This window comes from Podarcis vaucheri, assembly GCF_965113315.1.
Source record: "Podarcis vaucheri genome assembly, chromosome: 2".
Classification (NCBI taxonomy): Eukaryota; Metazoa; Chordata; class Lepidosauria; order Squamata; family Lacertidae; genus Podarcis; species Podarcis vaucheri.
The window spans coordinates 19108864-19135554 of record NC_138760.1 but is presented as its reverse complement, the minus strand read 5'-3'; the positions used below and the strand labels follow the sequence as shown (position 1 = coordinate 19135554).

The window sequence follows — 26691 nt, the reverse complement described above, 5'->3', positions numbered from 1 at the left end:
TGGGGGCGGTAGGAGGCTGTGTCCGAAAACTTCCACATGTCTTCGCGTCTCGGGGTGATGCTCCACCCAGTGAATGCGGCAGTGAAAACCAAAGGGAGGAACAAGGGCTGAAGATTGGAGTGCTTCAGGGTAAGTCTTGGCAAGGAGATAGGGAGCGGCGGGGCAAAGACCACCTTCTGAAGGACTAGGTCTCAAAGCAGGAACTGGATATTCCCCAGAGATCGCTGTTCATGAATCAAACTGAGCTTTCTAGCAAACTCTGGGAACAGATTCCAGTTTTCTCTAAAGACCACAAGCAATGGAGAATCCACATCAACCTCAGGTATGGTTTTCCAATGGTTCATTCCTTTTGCTGCCATTATTATTATTATTATTATTATTATTATTATTATTATTATTATTTGCTTATACCCCACTCATCCAACTGGGTTGCCCCAACCACTCTATTACCACGACCAGAATTTCTGCCTTATCTGTGAGGCCTCAATTGTTTGATGTTGCATTTTGTTCTGAAAGTGTGTAGATTCATAGAATCGTAGAGTTGGAAGAGACCACAAGGGCCATCGAGTCCAACCCCCTGCCAAGCAGGAAACAATTTAGCTAGTGCTTTTTTGGGGGGGGTGCAGGGGTACGCATAGCCCTAAACATTTTGTGAATCTTTGTACTTTTGTCCATTTAGTGTACAGTGGTACCTCGGGTTAAGAACTTAATTTGTTCCAGAGGTCTGTTCTTAACCTGAAACTGTTCTTAACCTGAGATACCACTTTAGCTAATGGGGCCTCCCGCTGCTGCCACGCGATTTCTGTTCTCATCCTGAAGCAAAGTTCTTAACCCGAGGTACTATTTCTGGGTTAGCGGAGTCTGTAACCTGAAGCGTCCGTAACCCGAGGTACCACTGTGTTTGTTTTTCCCGATTTGAACTATAAAATGGTGGTTTTCTTGAGTCAAAATGAGAGTACCCCTAAAAAAAAATTAGAAAAAAAGCACTGGATTTAGCTACAGTAAAACTATGCAAGGAAGAGCCGACAATCAGGAAATAGGGTTTTAAATCCTAAATGCATTTTGAGACTAATGAAAGGGTTTCATTGACTGAAATTTGCAGAGATTGCTTTGTCGGTTCAATAAGGTCCATGCTATTAGTAGGCAGTCCTTTCTCCTGGGAGTGTTAAGTAAGCCTTTCAACTTTGCGTTCTCAACCAAGAGCTCAGGGGCAGTTTTCAGGGCCCCTACCACATCCCGCGCAAATTGTTGAATCGTTTGCAGCCTACCAATGTTAAAGAACTGACAATCTGCCAGAAGACCAGGAAACAAATTCATGCCTTGAAAAGTGTGAAGGAATGGATGTCTTGACCCATGCATTTAAATCTGCCTTATGCCAAGTCAAATCCTTGATCCACTTAGTGTAGAACATAATACAGTACAGTACTCTGCTCTCCAAGGTCTCACATGTAATTCTTCCATGAAAAACTATGGGGAGGTGCTGACTTGAGTTTCTCCAAGAGCATTTATCTCTCACAGTTATCGACTGGAGGAAAATCAAGGAATGCGATTCGTCCTGATTTTCATGTTAATTCTCTTCACCTTCCATTAACAATTTATATTGGGTGATAGTCAACTAAGTTTTACTCAGAGTAAACTTGTTGAAATTAATGAACATGACTAGAATTGTAGAATCATAGTTGGAAGGTGCCCTGCAGGTATGTGCAGTTGTCCCATACGGGGATTCAGCCTGCAGCCTTGGCATGATCAACACTACGCTTTAACCAACTGAGCTATGCAGACGAAGTTAGTTCCATTAATTTCAACAGTTCTTCTCTGAGTAATGATTAGTTGGCATCTGTCTGTCTCGGAAGACAATCGAAGGGTGTGCCTTCGGGGGTAAAGTCAAACATTTGGAGCCCTTGTGCCCTAAATAATTATTTAAACATTCCCATTCTTCTTTCACCAATTTTTAAAGTTTATCTCTTATTGCATCTGTCAGCTTTGCGAACTCCGAGTACTCGCACAATTTGACTACCCATTCCTCTTTAGTGGGTGTCTTTTTATCTTACCAGTGTTTTGCCACTATAACCCTTGCTGGTGACCCTTGAATGCTCCCTGATACCAAGATGAGGGATTCCTTTGGAATGCAGATAGAGAGAATTGATAAGAATAATGATCTGTTGTGAGCTTGACAGAAGTGTACAATAGATTATCTTTCCTGCTTTGGCTCATCTTCCTTTTTCTTTTGATTTTTGTTCTATTTTTCTTTTCTCTTTCCCATAGTTGCTTATGTTCTGTGTCGTGTACTTTGATTTTTTTTTTTAGTTTTTTCCCCATTACTATTAAGGAATTTTCCTTTGTACTTTTGATTGTCTATGTTTATATGTACTTGTTTAAAGCAAAAAAAAAAAAAAGAGGGGGGGAAAGAAGTCAAACCATTGGAGAGTTTCTGCACCCGTTGTGGCTCTAGAAACCGATCCTGTGTCTGGAGGTGGTTGGAGGATGGATGGCAGCTAACAGATTGAGGTTGAATCCTGACAAGACAGAAGTACTGTTCTTGGGAGACAGCGGGCAGGCAGATGTAGTCCTGAATGAGGTAACCAGGGCCGTCTTTATCCAGGGGTGGAAGGGGCGTGGGGCACCCGGGAGCTGAATTCTGGGGGGCGCCCGGCGCCCGCCACTGAATCCGCCTAAACTCTTAACTATCTACCCGTTATGAAATAATACATAACTTTGATCAAGCTAGAAAAACAAAATACATATATATCTAGGTATTGCTGAAATGTATACCTACTGTTTCACTAAAGGACTTTCGACTTGCGCTCATTTACCAAAGACGCACCGTGCTTGTCATTCACAACGGCGGTGCTTGTCAGACTCAATGATGGCGCTTGTCATTCACAACAAGAGATAAGGTGTAAGTGTGGTGTCTGACATAAGCATTAATTATGTTAATTTGGGGGCTAACCTAAATTTGGGGGTGCTGGATAGATCTTTGCACCCCGGCGGCACATATGCTAAAAACAGGGCTGGGGGTAACTGCCGCTGAAGGACCAGGTGCGCAGCCTGGGAGTCATTTTGGACTTACAGCTGTCCATGGAGGCACAAATCAATTCTGTGTCCAGGGCAGCTGTCTACCAGCTCCATCTGGTACGCAGGCTGAGACCCTATCTGCCTGTGGACTGTGGTGCCAGAGTGGTGCCAGAGTGGTGCATGCTCATGTGTTCTATGTGGGGCTACCTTTAAAGGTGACCCGGAAACTACAACTAATCCAGAATGCAGCAGCTAGACTAGACTAGACCTTTAAAGCCCTAAACGGGCTCGGCCCAGTATACCTGAAGGAGTGTCTCCATCCCCATTGTTCAGCCAGGACACTGAGGTCCAGCGCCGAGGGCCTTCTGGAGGTTCCCTCACTGCAAGGTTACAGGGAACCAGGCACAGGGCCTTTTCGGTAGTGGCGCCCACCCTGTGGAAAGCCCTCCTGTTAGATGTCAAGGAAATAAACAGCTATCTGATTTTTAGAAGACATCTGACGGCAGTCCTGTATCGGGAAATTTTTAATGTTTTGCCATTTTTTATGTGCTGTAAGCCGCACAGAGTCGCTGAGGAAACCCAGCCAGATGGGAAGAGTATAAATAATAAAATTATCATCGTCATCACGATTATTATACAGGAGAGACATGTTTTGTTGCAGCTGGGGCAGATGAAGGCGTCTGTTTGTGCTGTTGCAGATGCACCATGGCGTTTCTTCCCTCTGTGCTCCTCCCTGCAATCATCCCTCCTCTGATTACTGCTATGGATACATGATATGATTATCACCAGTGTAAAACTTAGTTGAATTCCAACCACAGTTGGCAATTACTAGTTAATTTTGTCAGAAGGAGAGACGCTTTATTTTTCTTCTAGAGCAGGCATATTCAATGCTAAAGGATCACATCAGAAGTACATTTTGACAACGTCCGACTACATACCGTATTTTTCTGTGCATAAGACTAGGTTTTTTCCTGAAAAATAATATCAAAAATTAGGGGGCGTCTTATACACGGCTACATCTCCTCCCGTTTTCTTAAACCTGAGTCCCCAAAAATAGGACTCTTATACATGGGGGCGGAAAAATACAGTATGTTATGGAAGCTCCATGGTTTTAACTCTCAGTGCCTGATTCTATTAGGGAAAGTATCCATAGGGAGATTTGGATAGGGTCCATGGTGTGTGGGAAAGCGTCTAACTTTTTGCCCCAGCACCATGCTACTAATTCAGATCACTGCAAAGCTGCTATTAGCCACAAAAGAATGAATTTAGCAGATTTAACCATTTCCCCCAATTTTCATATAAATGTATTGATATTGAAGATGCCAAACATATTAGAAATTCTGGGTGCATCTTTGATTCCAATAATTCTTTGCCCTCAAGTGCGAAAACCTTGGTATAGTCTCTGAAAAATCTTGACACTCTGTTGGAAAGAATGAGTCTTGAGAACACAACAAATAGGAAACGTCAGAAGAGAAAGCTGGAATTCTCAAGAGTGGAGAAGGAGCTCACAGACCAGACAGAAAGGTTTTGCAAGACTCGTATTGTCATGCTTTGCTATGCTATATAATCATAGAATTGTAGAGTTGGAAGGGACCCCAAGGGTCATCTAGTCCAACCCCCTGAAATGCAGAAATCTCAGCTAGATCATACATGACAGGTAGCCAGGCAATCTCCGCTTAAAAGGCCCCAAGGAAGCTATAGAATCATGCAAAAGAAGATTGTGGTTGCTGCTAATTCTACAGAAATATCTGATCACAGGCATTGGTCGGGGTGGGGGTGGAGAGGGAGTTTGGAAAGGCTTAATGTGACTTGTTTTCCAGGGGGGTGGAGGAGAGAATTTACATTTTAAAAAAAAAAAATCCATATTTTATTGATTTGCAAATAATTAAAATGGCAACAATGTTAAACAGGTGAGGCTCAGTGAGCCAAAAAAGGAGTGCATATACAGTGGTACCTCGGGTTACAGACGCTTCAGGTTACAGATGCTTCAGGTTACAGACTCCGCTAACCCAGAAATAGTACCTCGGGTTAAGAACTTTGCTTCAGGATGAGAACAGAAATCATGCTCTGGCGGCGCGGCAGCAGCAGGAGGCCCCGTTAGCTAAAGTGGTGCTTCAGGTTAAGAACAGTTTCAGGTTAAGAACGGATCTCCAGAACGAATTAAGTTCTTAACCTGAGGTACCACTGTAATCATATATAGATTCGACACACCACACCACACCCCGCCTGTCTCCCTATTTGGTTCTATATACTTCACCAGGCCCTTTGGTAGATTCACCCAAAGCAAAATACATTTTGTGTCAGAGGATTTTGTGGCAAAGCTGAGATTAGGTGGGGCTAGACCCTATTCAGAAGTCAAACAAGACACAGCAGGAGCCAAATGAGCAGCAAAATTCTACAGGAAGGCAGTACAGTGGAACCTCGGGTTAAATACTTAATTTGTCCCGGAGGTCCACTCTTAACCTGAAACTTTTCTTAACCTGAAGCACCACTTTAGCTAATGGGGCCTCCTGCTGCTGCCGCACTGCCGGGGCACGATTTCTGTTCTCATCCTGAAGCAAAGTTCTTAACCTGAAGCACTATTTCTGGGTTAGCGGAGTCTTTAACATGAAGCGTATGTAACCTGAAGCGTATGTAACCCGAGGTACAACTGTATTTGTTTTGATTTAAAAGAAGCTGCACGTTCAAGTCAGGATCCTGATGTGATACAGCCATATGCTGTTTGACTACTTTGAGCTATTAGTACAATGCTTTGGATCAGACTACATCTACAACAGCAAAAAAAGGCCTGGGCTAGCTGCAGCGCTGGTGGGCAACTGACCTGTGCAATTCATAAAGCACATTTCCTAGCACAATTCAAAGTGTTGGTGCTGACCTTTAAAGCCCTAAACGGCGTCGGCCCAGTATACCTGAAGGAGCGTCTCCACCCCCATTATTCAGCCACTGAGGTCCAGCGCTGAAGACATTCTGGTGGTTCCCTCACTGCGAGAAGTGAAGCTACAGGGAACCAGGCAGAGGGCCTTCTCGGTGGTGGCACCCACCATGTGGAACGCCCTCCCATCAGATGTCAAGGAAATAAACAACTACAGTGGCACCTTGGTTTAAGAACAGCTTAGTTTATGGACAACTTGGATTAAGAACGCTGCAAACCCAGAAGTGGGTGGTTTGGTTTGTGAACTTTGCCTTGGAAGCAGAACATGTTCCGCTTCCTGTTGAGTGTGTTCCAACTGGAAATTGAGTCCCCCGCTGCTATGGGAAAGCATGCCTTGGTTTAAGAACGCTTTGGTTTAAGAATGGACTTCCGGAATGGGTTAAGTTCGTAAACCAAGGTACCAATGTATCTGACTTTACAAAGACATCTGAAGGCAGCCCTGTTAAGGGAAGTTTTTCATGTCTGATGTTTCACCGTGTTTTTAATATTCTGTTGGGAGCCGCCCAAAGTGGCTGGGGAAACCCAGCCAGATGGGCGGGATATAAATATTATTATTATTATTATTATTAAAGTGCAGTAGGCCAGCTCCATCCTGATATGCAATGACCTGCGGGACCCAAGCAACAAACTTTTTATGGGGACCCACCAAGTGTGGACTGGACCCGGGCCGTGGCATGAACTCTTTCCTGACACTTTGGACGTTTATTTGTCTGGGACTTTGGGGGTTGGGAGGAGGAAAGAGCTTGCCTTGCGGTTGTGACAGCTGTGTGGGTTGGGTCTACTTCTTGATTGTGACATTGAAATTCTACTCCGTATTGATCCAGAGTACAGTGGACGCTCGGGTTGCAAACGTTTTCCAGGGGAATGGAGGAGAGAATTTACATTTTGTTTCAAAACAAACCATATTTTATCGATTTGCAAATAATTAAAATGACAACAGTGTTAAACAGGTAAGGCTCAATGAGCCAAAAAGGAGTGCATATAATCATATATGAACGTTCCGGTACTTCCGGGGTTTGGCAGTCCGTAACCCCAAAAAACGCAACCTGAAGCGTTTGTAACCCAAGGTATGACTGTAGATTCCAATGTATAGTTAGCAGAGTAACAACTTAAACACTTTGCAGGATTCCCCCCAAAAAATGCACAAGAGGCAATTGTGTTTCATGCAGCAGAGCTTTACAGTGGTACCTCGAGTCTGCTAACCCAGAAGTAGTACCTCAGGTTAAGAACTTTACCTTGGGATAAGAACAGAAATCGCACGGCGGTGACGCAGCAGCAGCGGGAGGCCCCATTAGCTAAAGTGGTACCTCAGGTTAAGAACGGTTTCAGGTTAAGAACAGACCTCCGGAACGAATTAAGTTCGTAACCGGAGGTACCACTGTACTGCTACTGAAGGCAAATGAGCATAATGGTCACAATGGCACTGTCCATAAGAAATCCAGTTGCAGCAGACTTAAGTTAAACTTACAGCAACTTAACACAACATACGGAACACCACACCAGAAAGAAAGAGAGACAAAAAGAGAGAGTAAAACCCTGGCTCCTTCTGGCCTCACTATTATAATCAGCATGACCTTGACAGAAAGAGGTAACAGAACCAGTTTAAACCAGCTGTACGCAGCTTCTCTGAAAGAATAACCCAAATATCAGGAATCTTCTTTCACACAGAGAAGCTTCCAGAACCCTCTTGAATTAAGCAGAACAGGAAAGATCTCTGCACGTCAGATCAATACTTTTTGCACTAAGAAATGCAAACTGACAGATTGATGGTGTTGCAGGACCCAGGTTTCAGCAGGTGCTTTCAGCGCCCGTTTGAAAACACTGGGAAAGCCGTCAGTGGCAGCAAACCAGCCTGTGCTTCGCTGAACACTTGGGGAAGATGAAAATGCCTTACCCATCGTTCATGGAGATTTGTGTGCTGCTCTAATGTTTGCCCAAAGGCATGGTTCCTGCAGCAATGTTCTTGCCTTCTTGGTGCAGTCTCTTTTTTTTTATAAAATTTTTATTGGTTTTACAAAATTTTTAAAGAACAAACAAACACTTAAAAAGACATACAAACACGTATAATTTCATAACATTTTTTCATAAACCTCTTTTCCGGGACTCCCCCATACCCCCCCTTTCTGCATCCCAATGTCCAAAATTTTTATAGCAACTCCCAATTGTTCCTTTCCACCCTCTGTCATCTTAGTCTTTTCTTTATTCTGACCTTATATCACTGTATCCCTTTATTCCTGAGAACCACAACATTCTAACATTCATCAAGTTTATAATGGTCCTTAAGATAGCTTTTAAATTTTCTCCAGTCTTCTTCCGCCGTCTCTTTTCCCTGGTCACGGATTCTCAGCCAATGTCATATAGTCCATCACTTTCGTCTGCCATTCTTCCAGAGTGGGTAGATCTTGTGTCTTCCAATACTTTGCGATGAGTATTCTTGCTGCTGTTGTAGCATACATAAAAAAAGTTCTATCCCTTTTTGACACCAAATGGCCGGCAATGCCCAAGAGAAAGGCCTCTGGTTTTTTCAAGAAAGTACATTTAAGTACCTTTTTCATTTCATTATAAATCATTTCCCAGAAGGCCTTAATCTTCGGGCATGTCCACCAAAGGTGATAAAAGGTACCTTCAGTCTCTTTACATTTCCAACACTTATTATCAGGCAAATGATAAATTTTTGCCAGCTTGACTGGGGTCATGTACCACCTGTAAACCATATTCATAATGTTTTCCTTTAAGGCATTACATGCCGTAAATTTGATACCAGTGTTCCATAACCATTCCCAGTCAGCAGACATAATGTTATGACCAATGTCCTGTGCCCATTTAATCATAGCCGATTTAACTGTTTCATCTTGTGTATTCCATTTCAGCAGCAAGTTATACATTCTTGATAAGTTCTTAGTATTGGGTTCTAACAATTCAGTCTCTAATTTTGATTTTTCCACCTGAAAGCCAATTTTCCTATCCTGTTTGAAAATGGTGCAGTCTCAGACCTGACTGAAACACCACAGCGATGGCTAGCGCTAGCACTAGGCCTGTCATAGAAAGCCAAGACAGACCCTCCCTATTTTCCAGAGATGTACAGAAGCAACCCCAGTTTCTGATTTGAGCCTGGGATGTCCCACTTTTTCTTGGGACGTCCCTGAAACTGAATTTCCAGTGCATTTTCCTGCCACTTTCCAAGCCACAAACACCTGTTTTCATTTTCATTTTTTAAAGTGGATCCAAAAGGTTTCCCTGGATTTTGAATAATTGTGCAATTAATTGTTACCATTTTGAACTTTATCATGTTGTAATCTTCCTTCCTTAGTGGCTGGGGTCGCCCAGAGTGGCTGGGTCAACTCAGTCAGATGGGTGGCATATAAATGATAACATTGTTGTTGTTATTGTTGCTGTTGTTGTTGCTGTTGTTGTGTTTAATTGTGCAAAAACCTAAAGATCTGGTATGTGTTGGAATCCCTCTCACCAAATACTGAGAGTTTAGAGGCGTCCTTGAGAAAACTTGCCGCCATTCCTGATCATCTCACTGATTATCCCCCAATTATAATCTCCCATGGAACCTTGGTGCAAAAACCTGAGGAACAGAGTTTGCAAACGACTATTTCAGTAGCTTCTGAACAGATGGCTTGTGCTCAGTACAATTAAGGGATTATCAAATGATCTCTCAAACCCATGAAATGTTCAGGGAGTTGTATTTGTTCATTGAGAGCGGCTAATCTTTGTCTCTGCATCATCTTTGCTTCACAGATCCCCAGCGTGTAACTGAGGAGGGCAGTCAGGCACAAGAGAAAAGGTCATCGAGACTGAAACAAGCATGGGCAACCAAAACGACAACAAACACTGCTTGCGTTGAGTGGGCTGGATGACCGATGCCAGCAGGAAAGGAGAGCCAGACACATCGCCCACCCTAAATGAGTCAGACCCCGATCTAGACTATGAAGAAGATGAGGAGGACGAAGGGAGGGAGGGTGAGAGGGGAGAATCCGACACCTGCAGCATCCTTTCTGATGACTCTGTGTACCCCGTCTATGAATCTGCTCCGTCTGCCAGTGGTGATGGCACGACGCTCACGTTCTACCAGATCTGTCTCAAGAACGATGCAAAGCTATTGCAGGAGAAACTTGACAGAGGGGTGACCAGGGAGGAAGTCATGGAGCTGGACATCAATGGACGGGTAACTGGACTTCAGCACCTAAAAGCTAGCAATAATATGGCCTAGGGGGTGAATAGAAGGCCATGACTCTTAGCCAATCCTTAGACCAGAGCCATAGCCCAATCATGGCCATTCTCTAGTCCAAGAAACCATCCCTAGCATCGCTGTCCCTAACAGGAAGCTATGGTAAACCATCCCAGCCACGCAGTGAACTCGACATGCCTTGTGGGGTGGCGACTGCACAGCAAAGTGGTCATTGTACCGCTCCACTGTGTGTTGGTGGCTAGCTCCATCCATTTTCACTGACTACGTGTTTGGCGGGGTGGCACCAAGTGGGGTGTGCGAAACAAAAAGCAGTCAAAGGCATGAATGAATTAGAGAGTTACCTGAGGAAGGCCATTTGTCCACACTACAACCGATCTGGTAATGTCAGGGAGCCAACAGGCAGAGCAGGTCATTCACAGGTGTGTGTGTGAGAGAGAGACGCTTGGCAAAGTTGCAGTTAGTTTCTTTATTAAGGAAAGCAAAACACAGAGAGAGATATCTAAAGGGAAAGCCAGTTGTTCGAACCAGCTTGTAGCCCCTTCTTCATTCCCGTCCCCTCTGTGTCAGGCCCCTTCCTCTGTGATCTTCTGCTATGGCAAGCTGCAAGGGACTCCCTCTGTGTCTGCCTGGCTTGCTTCTTGGCAACACACAACAATCATTCTAGGCATAGGTTGGGGGCTGGAAAGAGAAGCTGTCAGAGTAGCTCTGAGGGAGAACTGCACTGTCTACCTCTCCTGTGTCCTGGCTGTCTGTCGGCGCCTGTATCCAAACTGGAAACCTCCTCAGCCTGTTCTGTCTCTTCGCTATCCCTCAAGAGCCCTGATTCTAACAGTTCCCAGCGCATCCCCTCCTCTGAGGTGTGGCCAGTGTCCCACCACCAGTCCCCAGGCTCGAAACCCTCTTCCTCTGTGCCTTTCCAGGGGAGGGGTGCTTAGTTATGCAGATTCCACATGTAAGTTCTAGAATCCTATGCTTATGCACGGCTTCTCCCCAGCCCTTTATCCCGGGATTGAAATTAGGAGCGAGTTAGACCATCAGTTCATCTAGGTCATTACTGTCCACACTGACTGGCAGTGGCCCTTTTAAGGTTTCAAACCAAGAGTCTTTCCCAGATCGGCGTATACAGAAATGCCAGGGATTGATCCTGGGAACTGTTCCATGCAAATCATGCTTACTGAACCACAGCCCCTCCCCTGCATTGGCAGCATTGATGCCTTGCTATCGATAACACAAACAAAGGACTTTGTTCCTGAGTGGTTTATAAATATCGCAAAAGAATGGGGAAAAAATGAAATGTGTTATCATGGCGTTCCAGCCATCCTCATGAGTTCAGTTGTACTTTCTTTCCATGCACGGTAAATAGAGGAACAGTATCAGCCGCATTTTGTATTTACAGTGGTACCTCGGTTTTCGAACATCTCCGTTGACAAACGTTTTGGTTTCCGAACGCCGTAAACCCGGAAGTAAACGCTTCCGTTTTCAAACACACCTCGGAGGTTGAACGGCTTCCACTGAGTGTATATGTTATTTTTCTCATTTTTCTCTATTAAATCAGCAGGCCGCCCCCTTTGCACCTCGGTTTTCAGATGTTTCAGAACTCCAACGGTCTTCCAGAACAGATTATGTTTGAAAACTGAGGTGCCGCTGTATTTCATAACAATTTATATACTGCTTGATTGTAATAAAACCCCAGAGCAATTGACAAAAGGAATGAACAATAAAATTAACAATTAAAAACAAGTATTTAAAACATTTTTAAAAAGTAATTTAGGGGGGGTTTAAATTAAAAAAACCACAACCAAAACATTTGTGCTATGTCCTGACTGACAGGTAGCAGTGGCAGGAATGCAATAGGAGTGGCTGTTATTGCTGAGGTGACTGGAGCTCAGGCTTTGTGTAGCTGCTGGGAGAGCATCGGAGTCACCCCTGGGGCAGGAAGTGCCATTTTGTTGGGACCAAAGGACTGTGTTTCTGGAACGGGCAAGATAGGCAGGAAAGATGTACGAGAGGTAGCACCACTTGCTCAAGTGGCTGAACCTTAACACCTGTTCCCTTTTCCTCCACAGAACGGCCTATTGGTGTCATGTTTCAAAGGCTTCGTAGACATTGTCACCATTCTCAGCAAATGTCCCTACATAGATATCAATCATCAGGATAATGATGGAAACACAGCACTCATGATAGCAGCTCAGGCAGGTAGGAAGTGTCTTGCTTTTACACCGTTGAGCAGGGATGGCAGACAGAGACAAGGAAGGTTGGGCACCTGGCCAGGATTGCTCTACTTCCATTAGTGACTTCAGGGGCTACTAACCCTGATGACAGGCTGCGTTCTTCCTCCGCTTCTGGGTACCGGATGCTGGAAACTGCAGGGTGGGAAAGCACTCTTGCACAAAGAGCCTTCTTTTGGGCTTCCATGGGCATCATTTTGGCCACATTAGGAACAGGATACTAGACTAGATGGGCTGCTGGCCTGATCTAGCAAGGTCTTCTTATATGCTTAATTACGAGCAAGCAGATGATAGATAGATAGATAGATGATAGATAGATAGATAGATAGATAGATAGATAGATAGATGATAGATAGATAGATAGATAGATAGATAGATAGATAGATAGATAGATAGATAGATGATAGATAGATGATAGATAGATGGATAGATGATAGATAGATAGATAGATAGATAGATAGATAGATAGATAGATAGATAGATAGATAGATGATAGATAGATAGATAGATAGATAGATGATAGATAGAGCTAGAGAGAGAGAGAGAGAGAGAGAGAGATGATGATGATAGATATAGATAGATAGATAGATAGATAGATAGATAGATAGATAGATGATAGATGATAGATAGATAGAGAGAGAGAGAGAGAGAGAGAGATAGAAGATAGATGATAGATAGATAGATAGATAGATAGATAGATAGATAGATAGATAGATATCTTGTGATTATTTCGAAATAGCGTTCTGGCAATGAGAAGTAAAAGGGGTTTACTGAAAGGTGACGATAAGCTCAGGTTGCAGATGGCCATTCCTCTGTGAAAATTGGAGCCAAATTGTATCATCTCAATAAAGATCAAATTTGATGAATATTCTGAAGGCAAGATGTGCACATTTGAATTCAGGCCTCTGTTGGCATTCCAGATTTGCAGAGGAGTTACCGTTTCACACTTCCTTCCCTTCCTAATTTATTTGTCTGTTTAGCGCCCTGTGATTTGTTTGTGCAGACTGTAGCCCAGACTGCATGTAACGCAAAGCCAAACTATGGCTAAGTGCGAACAGGCAAGGGTGCAGTTGCCCAGAGCAAGAAAGGTTGCCGGTTCTTTCTTCCCCCCAGTCCTGCTGCCGACATGCTACCTGGAGCTAAGCTATAGTTTGGCTCTATGGAAATCCAGGCTAATGGTTTGTCTCGCTCCCAACAAACCACAAGCTGTTACTGCAGTTTGTTCTTGGCTTATTGGCCATGGTTTGTTTGGAAGAGGCTGACCGTGCTCTCAGGTTTGGACGTAATGCTAAGCTAAACCGTGACTTAACTCTGCAAAGCAGCACCCTTATCCTGCTTAGCCATGGTTTGGCTGAGTATTATGTGTGAACAATGCCTGTGATTGATAGATGGCTGAACCACAAAAAACAGACCCAATTAAAAAACAGCTCAAGACGGTTACATTCACCAAAGGTGCAATGGGAGGGGGGATATGAAACAATGGAGGAGATAGATATAATATAATAATAGTAGTCAAGCATCATAGAGTTAGAAGGAACCCTGAGGATGATCTACTTTAACCTGCTGCAATGCAGGAACATTCAGCAATCCCTTATGGGGATCAAACTTGTAACCCTGGCGTTATCAGCATGAAACTCTAATCAACTGAGCTATCCAGCTGATAAGTATTTAAACTAGAAGAGTGTGTTTGGAAGTGTATCCACTGTGTTCAATCCAAATGCATTTTTCTTTCTCCAGGATTGAACTCTGCAAGAAAGAAGCAGAATATGGAAGTGCTTTTTGCAGAAGCAGTTAGCTGTGCATAGCACTGATTGGCTAGTGCCTGTGACTTTACCACGAACTCTAGTGTTCTTCTCCCAAACACACCTTTTAAAATAAGGGTTAGGGTTAGGGTTCCTTTTTCCTTATTTTATTTTAATGGAAAGCACTTTTAAAAATAGGGGGGGGGGGAAATAAACCGTCTTTCTGCAGCATGGAGAGAAGGCCAAGACTGACAGCTGAAGCAGTGTTTGATTGGCTGGTATTTACATCTATCATTCAAATTCTGAAGCTCAGTGGAGCTTTACTGGCAATCATTGTAGGGCTTTGAGGATCTGGGTAATGTGATCCCCCGCAATGCGCTAGATAACAGTCAGGCTTTGACATTCTGCATCAGCTGTAGCTTCTATAACATCTTTAAGTGCAGCCCCACCCCCATTGTAGTAATCTATTTTGGAAGTTATTAACATTGGTTAACTGAGGCCAAGCTGTCCTAGTCCAGGAATGGCCACAGCTGATGGATGGATCAGTCACACCTGGGCATTACTCGCCACCGAAGACACCTGAATCAAGGAGCAACCCCCAAGCCATGAACCTAGTCTTTTGGAGGGCTTCACAGGGACACAATGGTGATTTGGGCTTGTGTCAGGCTGGTAGACATCAGCCACTCACAGGGCCGTCTTACCCATAGGCACTAGGGGTGCGGGGCACCCGGGCGCCAGGCTCTCAGGGGCGCCAGGCCGAGAGTCTGGGCCCCAAGAGGCGGCCGAAATGTCACAGAAGGTAAACGAGAGCCGGAGGCCTGTCAAGAGGGCTTCAAGCGCGACCAAGGTGGAAGCTGGAGTCTTGGGGATACATGGATTTAAGAAACAGAGCTTGAGCTCCACCTTTAAACAAGTAGGCCTGGCTGGAAAGATCACGGACATTATAGAGAGAGTGCCCCTTCGAGTTTGGGTGTCAATCATAAGGGACTTTCAAAGAAGCCGGCTGAAAGGGACTGAGAGAGATTTGAGAGCCTCGGACGTAAGGTCACCAGGCTAAATAGATGGACTAATGGACTATGGTTTGGGACTGAAACCGGGGAGAGAAGGGTGGGGTTTGGAAGTCCAAAGGGGGCCTGATCTTTTTTTATGCCGTGTTAAATTTCATGTTGTTTATCATTATAAGAATGGGGAATTCGTGGAAGGGAAACAGGGTCAACCTTAGAAAAAGTTTTCTTTACATATGATTAAGGTATATAAACTAAAAGTTGATTTATAAACTGAACTAAATATAATAATGAATTAAGGGTTAAAATCTAATACAAATAAACACATTAACAAATTAAGGTTAAGACATTGGGGATAAAAACTTGTTGGAATAGAAGAAGGGGAGGTGTGGGGAAGTCGTGAAAAGAAGTTATTGAAAATGAGATTTTAAAAGTGGATTTTTTTTCTGTTTTTCTTTGCTTTTCTGTTTTGTTTTTTGTACCTTTTGAAACTTTAATAAATATTTAATATTTAATAAATATTACTTAAAAAAAAGAGAGTCTGGGCCCCAAGAGTTGAGTCTGGGGAAGAGCCCACCCATCGGTCAGCACGCCACAGTGGTCTCTTCTGCTGCGGGTGGCTCTGCGCCGCGAGACGCTGAGGTGGCTGGTCGGCTCTGCCATCCGGTGCACCTGGGACTGGGCAACCGGGGTGTGTGCACTGGGCAGATCTTTGCACCCTGGCGCCGCATATGCTTAAGACAGCCCTGGCCACTCAATTCCCAGAGGAAATGAAAGTCTACATGGATGGGAAAATACCGTATTTTTCGCTCTATAACACGCACCCAACGATAACACGCACATAGTTTTTAGAAAACTATGTTTTCTAAAACATGTTTTTTGAAACAGCAAAGTGGGAGAAAAGCCGCTGAGTGGGGAGGAGAGAGGGACAGAGAGCCTGCTTGCTTTAAAGGAGCCAACCGGACAGGAGCCGCTTACATGAGTGTAAGCGGCTCCTCTCCTCTCCCGCTTTGCTCCTTTAAAGAAGCAGGCTCTCTGTCCCTCTCTCCTCCCCACTGTTTCAAAGCGAGCCACGGAGGAGGGAAGGAAGGGGAACCATGGATCTTCTGCTCATGACTGCAGCAGATCCCCCCCCCCCGCCACCCGTAGGCATTCCCTCCATAACACGCACAGACATTTCCCCTTACTTTCTAGGAGGAAAAAAGTGAGTGTTATGGTGCAAAAAATACGGTAATCCATTGTGTGTTATCTCTTGTGGTCTTTAGTACATGCTAAACCTCTGGGAAACATTTCAATGCCTAACACGGTTTCTCTCTCTCTCTTTCTCTCTCTTTCTCTTTCTCTATCTCTCTCTCTCTCCATGAAGGACACATCACTATTCTCAACTATCTTCTGAACTACTATCCAACACTGGAGCTGGAGGTGCGAGACTTGCGGGGTCTGACTGCACTCATGAAGGCTGCAGTACAGGGGAGAAACGACTGTGTTGCAGCTCTGCTCATGGCAGGTATGTCACTCCTCATTAGCCAGTTCAGGAGGAAAGGATTTTTAAATTCGTTTTTTAACACCTGCTGCTCATCCTTCAAGTGTTCAACAGCGGCTGTTGCATCTAGCTGCCATTGCAATTTCCTACAATGCCCCAATAATGACGCTGTGTCGGTAGCATTGTGGAAAATTAAGGTGGCAGCTAGACCCAGCCACTTGGTGCTGCTTAGAGAGCCAAGCAACAGCAGTCTGGCCCTCCAAGTGTCCCTATTTTCCAGGAGCACTCCTGGATTTACAGAAGCCATCCCAGTTTCTGATTGGATCCCGGAATGTCCCGCTTTTCGTTAGGACCTCCCTGTTTTCATCAGAGAAATGCTGGAGGGTATGGAGTTATCTGGCCCCCGAGCCAAGGAGATAAGTAACTGTACAACCTTTAGAAGACATCTGAAGGCAGTTCTGTATAGGGAAGTTTTTTAATGTTTAATGCTTTTATATTACGGCCTAGGACCCTCGTAACTACGGGACCGCCTCTCCTGGTATGCCCCACGGAGAGCCTCAAGGTCCATAAATAGCAACACCCTAGTGGTCCCGGGCCCTAAGGAAGTTAGATTAGCTTCAACCAGAGCCAGGGCCTTCTCAACACTGGCCCCGGCCTGGTGGAACGCTCTGCCTCATGAGACCAGGGCCCTGCAGGATCTGATTTCTTTCCGCAGGGCCTGTAAGACAGAGTTGTTCTGCCTGGCCTTTGGCTTGGAGCCAATCTGATTCCCTCCCTCTCTTTCTTTTTTCTTTTCCTTCTCCTCCTGCGATGAGGCATTTCAATGAGGCATTTTAATATTTTAATGTTTCAATGTTGTATTTTAATTTTGTTTTAAGTTGTAATCATTCAACTTGTTTTTATTATTGCTTGTTAGCTGCCCTGAGCCCGGCCTTGGCTGGGGAGGGTGGGGTATAAATAAAAAATTATTATTATTATTATTATTATTATTATTAGTTGGAAGCCACCCAGAGTGGCTGGGGCAACACAGTCAGATGGGCAGGGTATAAATGTTGTGGTCGTTGTTGTTGAGTAGGACGTCCCTATTTTCATCAGAGAAATGTTGGAGGGTATTATCAACACATCAGCAATGGGCCCTGCCAGCTGTCTGAGAATGCCCTGAGTGTGAGGAGGGACAGATGACTCAAACACCCTGGCATGCCTTACCTATGGAAACAAATCCAAGGGAAGGATGTTTTTCCCTTACCATTCAGCCTCCAAAGCAAATACAGTTCTCCTGTTTGATCCACAGTCGTACCTTGGTTTTTGAATGTCTTGCGACTTGAACGTTTTGGCTCCCAAACACCGCAAACCCAGAAGTGAGTGTTCCGGTTTGCGAACTTTTTTTTTTTTTTTTGGAAGCCGAACCTCTGACGTGGCTTCTGATTGAGTGCTGGAAGCTCCTGCAGCCAATCGGAAGTCGTGCCTTGGTTTTCAAACGTTTTCGGAAGCCGGACTGACTTCCGGAATGGATTCCACTTGAGAACCAATGTACGACTGTGTTTGAAAAAGGCTGAATTGGGACTTCCGGGGTTGACGCGATCTGGGAATGGCGGATTCCCTCCGAGCTCCGGAGGGAATCGGCTCAGCAGGGGACGGGTCTTGCCGTGCCGGCAACACGGGGACCCTTAAAACCGCAGGCGCGGTGCCTGCGGACTGAAGACTCGGCGGGTGCCTTAAGCGCCCCCCCTGATTCGCGAAGAGCCTTTTTAAAGGCTGCGGAGGGGATACGGGGGGTGGCGCGGCACTGAGAGTCCATCGCTACCTCTGCTGAGCGAAGCCGCGAGCCATGACCGGAGAGCGCTGACTTCCTTCCTTGAAATTCGGCTGAAAAAACAACCCGTGAGTAATTTGGACTTGGCTTTTAAGAAATTTATCCACTGAATTTGAGACGATCGGGGGATGTGCTAAAAGGAAGTCCGCACCCCCTACCTTGCAGACGATCTAGAGCAACGAAAAAAGAACTAAGCTGGAGTGCCTACCCTGTAAAGGGTGAGTTTTAAAAAAGACAGTGACTTCCAAGATTTGGAAATTTTGAGCAGGAGAGAGGAGTGTTGGATGTTTTATGCTCTGTTGTAAACAACCCCCCCTCCCGGGCCCGGGAGCGTCCTGCTTTGGAGCTGGTTTAAGAAGTGCAGAGTTTGACAGCTGTCAAAGCTGTCAAACGGACTGTTAATAGTGGAAAATTGCTACCTAAGTTACCTCTGGATTAAAAAGAGTTACAATTGATCTAAAATTGTTGGAAATAAAGAAACAATAACAAGACAGAGGACTGTTGGGGAAAAGAATACTAAGTAACCAGATTCCCTCTAGAGGGAATTCTGTGGAACTACAATGGCTGTGGATGGAAAGATACTGGGAGAAATCGAAAGGATGTTTTATTTGGTTGGAATCTTACAAGAGCAGACTACGGCTATGAGTGAACAATTGATGACCTTGACTTCTGAAACAAGTAGTCCTGCTGAATGTAACGAGGACCTCAATGAGAAAGAATCCACAGCTGAACCAGAAATGATAATAAAAGAAGAGGAGAAGACAAAACAAGAAAGAGAAGAAGTGATGTGGGAAAATACTGAGCAGAAGCTGACGCCTGTGGAATACAAACAAGGAGATTATTGGAGTAAATCTACTATAAATCCACGAAAGATGCAGAAGACGAAAGTGGAGGCCCTGGGAGTCTATGAAATTAAGGAATTTAAAATAAAGAAATATAATCGGGGCCTCCACATAGACTCTGACTTTGATTACCTTCAAGATTCATGCCTTGTGGAAACTCTTCAGCAGCTGTTTGCAAATATGGGAAGAGACTTTGGATTGATGGTGAAAGAACTCTTTCGAGATGTGACGACTGGCATAAAGGATTACCAACAAGACCGGCGGAGAGGGACTGAAAGAGACTGGAGGGCCTCGGACGTGAGGAACCCGGGCTAATAACTGTTATTTTGGACATGCTTTGGGAAGGGACGCAAACCGGGGATGGGAGGGAGGGAAAAATTAAGTTCTAACAACACTCATGATTATGGGATTTGGTTAAAAAGATCATTATTCAAGACAAAATGGGAAATCGATGGAAGGGAATTGAGGTCCAACTTAGAAAAAATTAATTTTGTTTGCTTTTATAAAAGGACTAATATTAAGACAGGGAAATGCCAATTTGCTGACATAAATTTGGAAATGGGGATGCAAGAGAGGGGGTAGGGGGAAGTCAATGACCAGGGTTAGGAAATAACATTTTCGGGAAAGTATATATGTTTGTTGTTGTTTTCTTTTTTTTTTCTTTGTTTATGTGTTTACTTGTTTTTTGTGTTTTTGTTTTTGTCTATATAAAATGTGAAAACCCAATAAAAAATTTTTTTTTAAAAAAAGAAAAAGGCTGAATTGTTCAAAAACACAAAGCAGAGGTTTCATTCAAGACTGAGTTCCCAAAGAGTCTCTCGATAGCTAGTGACTCTTCACTCACCTCTTGTCAACACTGAATAACTCACATTAGGCGTAACTTCTGATAAGCCCCCTTAGTATTTGCAATCCTAGTACTGTACTCCAGTATTTCCACTCCTGTGCCAGTGATGGAAACCAGAAGCTCTGTCTGCTCACGTTCTCGATCTAACTCTGTAGATGCCTTTTCACTTTGTACCTACTGCCATCTGCAGGCCCTTGCAAAGGACAACATGTGACCGGTTCATGAGTGCCCCAGTGCCATCTAGTGGCAACCTGTGGGCCAAATTAAACACGCTTGCAGGTTTTGTGCCTTTTTTCTATTTAGTCCAAATAGGAAAGAGGTGTGTGTGTGTGTGTGTGTGTGTGTGTGTGTGTGTGTGTGCTGATTCAGGATCAAGACTACAAGTTAGGGGTTTTTAACCACTTCCTTACTCACCATGAACCAGATGAAAGTCACCCCCCTCCCAAAAAAATAGCTGCTCTCACCCCACAGAAGGACTCTTCCCATTGGTTCCAGCACAGGAGAACTAGGGAGATCTTTTCCTGCCCAAAGGACTTGTGCAATTAAGGCATGCAAAAGTTATATGGCCAGTACCATGTGCAATGAGCCCCATGCAGGTGTCATGGCAGGAATGGTCAAATAGTCAGATGCGCTCTATGTGGGCTACCTTTGAAGGTGACCCAGAAACTACAACTAATCCAGAAAGCGGCAGCTAGACTGGTGACTGGGAGCGGCCGCCGAGACCATATAACACCGGTCTTGAAAGACCTGCACTGGCTCCCAGTACGTTTCCGAGCACAATTTAAAGTGTTGATGCTGACCTTGAAAGCCCTTATACCTGAAGGAGCGTCTCCACCTCCATTGTTTTGCCCGGACACTGAGGTCCAGCGCCGAGGGCCTTCTGGCGGTTCCCTCGCTGCAAGAAGCCAAGTTACAGGGAACCAGGCAGAAGGCCTTCTCGGTAGTGGCACCCGCCCTGTGGAACACCCTCCCACCAGATGTCAAAGAGAAAAACAACTACCAAACTTTTAGAAGACATCTGAAGGCAGCCCTGTTTAGGGAAGCCTTTAATGCTTAATATGTTATTGTATTTTAGTGTTTTGTTGGAAGCCGCCCAGAGTGGCTGGGGAAACCCAGCCAGATGGGCGGGGTATAAATAATAAATTATTATTATGATGATGATGAGGAGGAGGAGGAGCTCAGGTGTCAAGGTGCTGTCAATGAGCCAGGGCAGGCACACACACAGAAGGCACGGGATGCAATTAGCTTTTTATTAGCAGGGGGGAAAACAGCAATCAAGCAATGTCCCTGGTTTGTCTTATCTCAATGAAGGCATTGCTGAAACTAAGCCCTAGGCATGCCCTTCCCCTCTAGCCGCTCATTCTGGATCCCTCCCTGGAGGACGAAGGCTGCTTCGAGGGGATGGCCTCCTACTCAGGGCCAGTCTGACGCATTGCTCAGCAACATGCAGAATCCTCCACAAGCAGGGAGTCACAAGGGGTGGAAAGTCATCAGGACTGGGACGGTCTGCACACCCACTGGCTCTCAGCTTTTAATCCTGACCTGGAGGACCCTCCTTCTCCTGTTGCCCCTTGATCGCTCAAGTGCCCTGTTTTTATCAGCTTCCAGCTCATCCTTTCCACTAATTTCTCCTAAGTGTCCCACCACCAGGCTCCGGGCTCTAAGGTGTTATCCCTGGGGGGGTTCTTGGGGGGCACTCTTGTTCATCTAGCCAGTCCAAGCTCTCTCTGGGGGGTACGGAGTCTCAGTACTGAACTACCCCCATCTCCTGCCCCGTTCATTCTGTACTATATACTGAAAGGGAATGGACTACGGCAGGCTCCCTAAAACCTTGCGATTTCTCCTAGGAGCCGACCTCGCAGCTGTGGACCCAGTGAAAGGAAAGACGGCGCGGGAATGGGCAGCCCTGACGGGGCGCTTTGAAACAATTGTCCGGATCCGAACCCTTCTGCAGCGCCCGTGCGCCGAGCAGTTCTGCAGCAAGTACTTGCCGCAGTGGCCCGCTCTGCCCGAGCTGGTGGCGCAAGCAATGGCCACAAAATCCAGAGCCAAGCGGCTGTCGGAGACGATATGCTCCACCTTCACCATAAATTTCCCGCACGACCCTGAGCCGGATGGTGTGATGGACCACATGGTGCGCATGACCACTTGCTTGGCCAGTCCGTTCGTGGGCACTGCTTGCCAAACCGTCTGCCCTGACAGCCCGCCGGAAGTGGGGAAGCAGAGACTCTCGGTGCCCGAGATCCTCAAGGAGTACACGCCGGACCCTGATGCCAAATCCATGGTTAGTGCGTCGGCCTGCAATGGCCAGCTCATGACACCCACCCGGGTTCTGGTGCCCTACCGGCCCCCCAGCACCATCGTCAAGCTGCTGTCGTTCCCCTTGCGCATGCGCCATAACAGCATCTACCCGGTCCCGAAAATTGAACTCACCAAGTCGCCTGCTCAGTCACCACCCAAGGAGAACGTGCCGCCACGTTCTCAAGACAAACACATGCTGGAGCTGCCAAAGTGGCGCTATAAGGAGTTGAAAGAAGCGAAGAAGAAGAAAGAGGAGGAGGAAGGGAAACCCAAGAAGAAAGGGAAGGGAAAGGGGAAAGGCAAAGGCAAAGGCAAAAAGTCATAACAGCTTGAGGGAGGGGAGCTGGACAGATTGGGAAAAGAAACTGCAGTCAGCTCACTTTCCAAGTGTAAATTTCAACTCGCAGATAGATCACTTCCGTCATAATTCATCAGTCTCAAAAGTAATTTTTAAAAGGGATGTTTTGTTTACCTTATTCCCTGATGACTGACCCTAAGGACTATTATGTAGTGTTTGAGCACAATCGAGGTTCCTTGCTTTAAGTCACTCACCTCTATCCAGATCCCCCAAAACATCTCGATCTCCCAGTGTGGAAAGCAGCTTTTTCAAAGCATCAGAACTTAATCCCTGTTCTCCCTGTTTCCCAAGAGAGAATGTGATAATAACCAAGATTTATGGCTTGGCTGTCATTAATCACCACATAATTATCTCTGTCAATGGAGTGTAGACAGTAGATGACTCGTCCGCCATCTTCCTCTCCCCGGAAGTCTCTACTCCAGTGGTTTTAGATAACATTATTGCCCACTCATCATTCTTGACCAGCTTTTGCCAGGCTAAGGGACTAACAAATGGGATGCGTGGAAAAGGACTTGGGTGCTTCTTGCAGGAGGGAACGCAAAGTAGAGCAGTGGAAGTGAAAAGTGTTTAATCCCCAACCTGCCTGCCATTTCTCAGCTCCAAATTACCCATTCTCATCAACCCTCATTTCCCATTCTCCCAGGTTTCAGATGTGTGTTTGCCCTTATGTACAGAGCTCTAGGGCAGAGGGGAATTTGGAGAGGATTTGGAACACACACCCCCAATGCACACAAACACACACTTCTCCTCTCTAATTTCCCTTCTCTCAAAGCAGTTCTGTTTAAAAAGGAATCAGGGAACGGCCACATACATTCACATCAGCGCTGGATTTAGGATGGTGTGGGGAGTTCCCCCACTCAGGGCACCAAGCTGAAGGGGTGCAAAATAACAACAACCTATATTTATACAGGTACCTACTGAGATGTTCCATAAAAAAGCAACCGTACCAAAAGGAATTATTGTGAAAGGAGGCAAAAGGAATTATTAGAAAGGGGGCAAAAAAATATATATCCTTGTTCAGGGCACCATATTACCAAAATCCACTCCTTTTCACACTGATGGTGTGACATATAGTTCACCCCTAAGACTTCAATTTCACCAAGCCCTTGTTCCTTCCAAGGAAACTCTTTCTACGTTAAGGTGAAGATGGAAGTTACATTGGTAGATAAGCAGAGCTGGGTTGGAAATGCCCTTTCCACCTTTAGTGCAAATTACCGGTATATACCATTCTCTTGGGACGCGGGTGGCGCTGTGGGTTAAACCACAGAGCCTAGGACTTGCCAATCAGAAGGTCGGTGGTTCAAATCCCTGCAATGGGGTGAGCTCCCGTTGCTCGGTCCCTGCTCCTGCCAACCTAGCAGTTTGAAAGCACGTCAAAGTGCAAGTAGATCAATAGGTACCACTCCGGCGGGAAGGTAAATGGCATTTCCGTGTGCTGCTCTGGTTCGCCAGAAGTGGCTTAGTCATGCTGGCCACATGACCCGGAAGCTGTACGCCGGCTCCCTTGGCTAGTAAAGCGAGATGAGCGCCGCAACCCCAGAGTCAGTCATGACTGGACCTAATGGTCAGGGGTCCCTTTACCTTTACCTTTACCACTCTCTTGCACCAGATTTCAAGCTCTGGGATGGTGGGCAGCAGAAGTGGACTGTGGCTAACACTTGTGATGTCATCCAGATAGCACAATAGCACATGTGATGTCACCTCCCATATCTCCAAAGCGGTTTTGTCCTCGTTTTTAACACCTGTCCTGAAAACTGTGCAGCTGGGAGGAAGATGAGCGCAGTCTCTATAAGTATAGAATCCCCAGCAACTTCTCTTTAAATATTACTTCCGTCTTCACCCTTAGCAAGGCCCCAATGTGCTCTTCTCAAAATATTCACAGTTCTCATACAGATGCAAAGAGACTCAGATTTTGCCATAGCCCTGTCAACTATACCCCTGTCTCACAACCGTTTTGCATTTTGCTGACTTGGCAAAAAGTTCCTGACAAATCCCATCTGTACCGTAAGCCTTACAGTAAAGTTGGGATTTGTCGAAATTTCTCCGCAATGCTTTTTTCCAAGCCTTATTGTTTGCAGGGAGAGGAAAGGGACACACACACACACAGAGAGAGAGAGAGAGAGAGAGAGAGAGAGAGAGAGAGAGCCTGAGAGGGCAGGTTCATTATTTAACCGCGGAAATTTTGGATCCCCTCCAAACCAGTGTGTGAGAGAGAAAGAGACAGAGAAGGAATGACTGACTGGATGACTAAAGTATGTTTGTTTTGCTTGTGTGTGTGTATGGCATGTGCTGTACATGTGTATGCATGGATGCATGGGATGTTTATGCACATGTGTTGGGGCACTAGAGAGAGGGTGAGGTGGCCCTACCCACTGCCAGCTTTAGCCACTCCCACTGTGTCCACACCCACTTTTGGTTGGATCCCACCCACCACTACCATGTGACTCCAAAAGGTTAGCCTTGAGGAAATTCAGCCCTCTGGCCGAAAAAGCACAAAGGATCACAAATTTCAGAAATAAACAGCTCCGGGGAACAGGAGCTACACAACCAGCAGCAAATTTAATGGTGAGAGGAGTTTGCAAATGTTGATGAGTTCCTTCTTCCACCCCAGGGATACATCTGCAAGTGGACTTCTCCTGCTTGCAGTATGGTGCTTTTAGGACCAAGTAGGAACCACCTAAAGTTCACTTCAGAAAATGGTGCCGCAAAACCCCATGATGGTGACATATCTTGGATAATTTGGACAGGGCAGGCCATCCTAGCTCTGCTTTTATGCACACAGGTTGTCCGGGCTGACCTGAGGGGGTCTTCCAAGAGGGAGCCAGTAGGCCTTTATAGACCTTCTCAGTAAGGACAGGCTGGTGGGCAGAGTCGCTCCAGTAGCTGGGAATCCTTTCATGCCCAGAGACGTACTTCACTTGGGACAGCTGCACACAGCGCAACAGGAGCCCAGTCCTTGCCCTTCCTGATGCCTTGTCCAGAGAGAGCTTATTTTGCTGCTAGAGTGGCTCTGTGTCCTACTTTACAAAAGTGCTCTATTCCAAGAGTACAGGAGGCCCTCCAGCTGTTGTGAGCTACAACTCCCATGGCCTACGATCAGGCACCATGTTGGCTGTCCCTGCTCCATTCAAAGAGCTCTCTGGTGCCAGCCCAGTTTAAGAGGTAAATAGCACAGGTGCACGTTGACAGTTAACACCTGGGCAGCGGGCTAAGATGTCACCTGGTTCCAGTCCTCCCTGCTATGATGAGGTGTACTGTATTTCTATGTGAACTATAGTAATTATTTCTAAAATTGCATCTGTATAGATCAGGCATAGGTAAACTCGACCCTCCAGATGTTTTGGGACTACAACTCCCATCATCCCTAGCTAACAGGACCAGTGGTCAGGGATGATGGGAGTTGTCGTCCCAAAACATCTGGAGGGCCCAGTTTGCCTATGCCTGGTATATATGATACGCACATTCCATGCAAATCTGCCCTTGTTTATCCTCTTATGTTGGTGATGCCCGTCCTCCTCCTCCTCTTCTTCTTTTTGCAATGATTAAGCGCCCGCCCTATATTACTGGGTGTGTAGGGTGGGCCAGGGCAAAAGGAGAAGGGGCCCTTTACGTCTTCTTGATTTTAGGAAACCCTTAATAAAACTGAAAGTGATTGCTGTATGTGCGTTTATTAATAAACAAAACCTCAGAGCTGTGTCTGCTTGGTTGTTGCTGTTCCCATCACCGCCAACAGGACCGGATTAGATTGTAGGAAGCTTACAAAATAGTTCTGTGCCGATACCTTTGTGTTAAACATAAATAAAAATCCATGAGGCCGCTAAAGCCACTTACTTTGGACAGAGAAGAGATGAGCAAGTTGACCATATTCCTAGGAGGGCAGGGACTCCTTAGGACTGCAGTCACCACCAAGAGAGCCAATGCTAGCTTCCCA

General features: G+C 45.6%; 1 protein-coding gene across 1 annotated transcript; it reads left to right on the top strand.

Annotated features, from left to right (window-relative positions):
- Window positions 1–265: 265 nt before the first annotated feature.
- ANKRD33 (ankyrin repeat domain 33) lies at window positions 266–26438 on the top strand. Its single transcript, XM_082212671.1, has 5 exons — window positions 266–322; window positions 9695–10121; window positions 12212–12341; window positions 16486–16626; window positions 21949–26438. Exons 2-5 carry the CDS (start codon window positions 9810–9812, stop codon window positions 22725–22727), a joined length of 1362 nt encoding a protein of 453 aa, XP_082068797.1. The 5' UTR covers window positions 266–322; window positions 9695–9809; the 3' UTR covers window positions 22728–26438.
- Window positions 26439–26691: the final 253 nt, after the last annotated feature.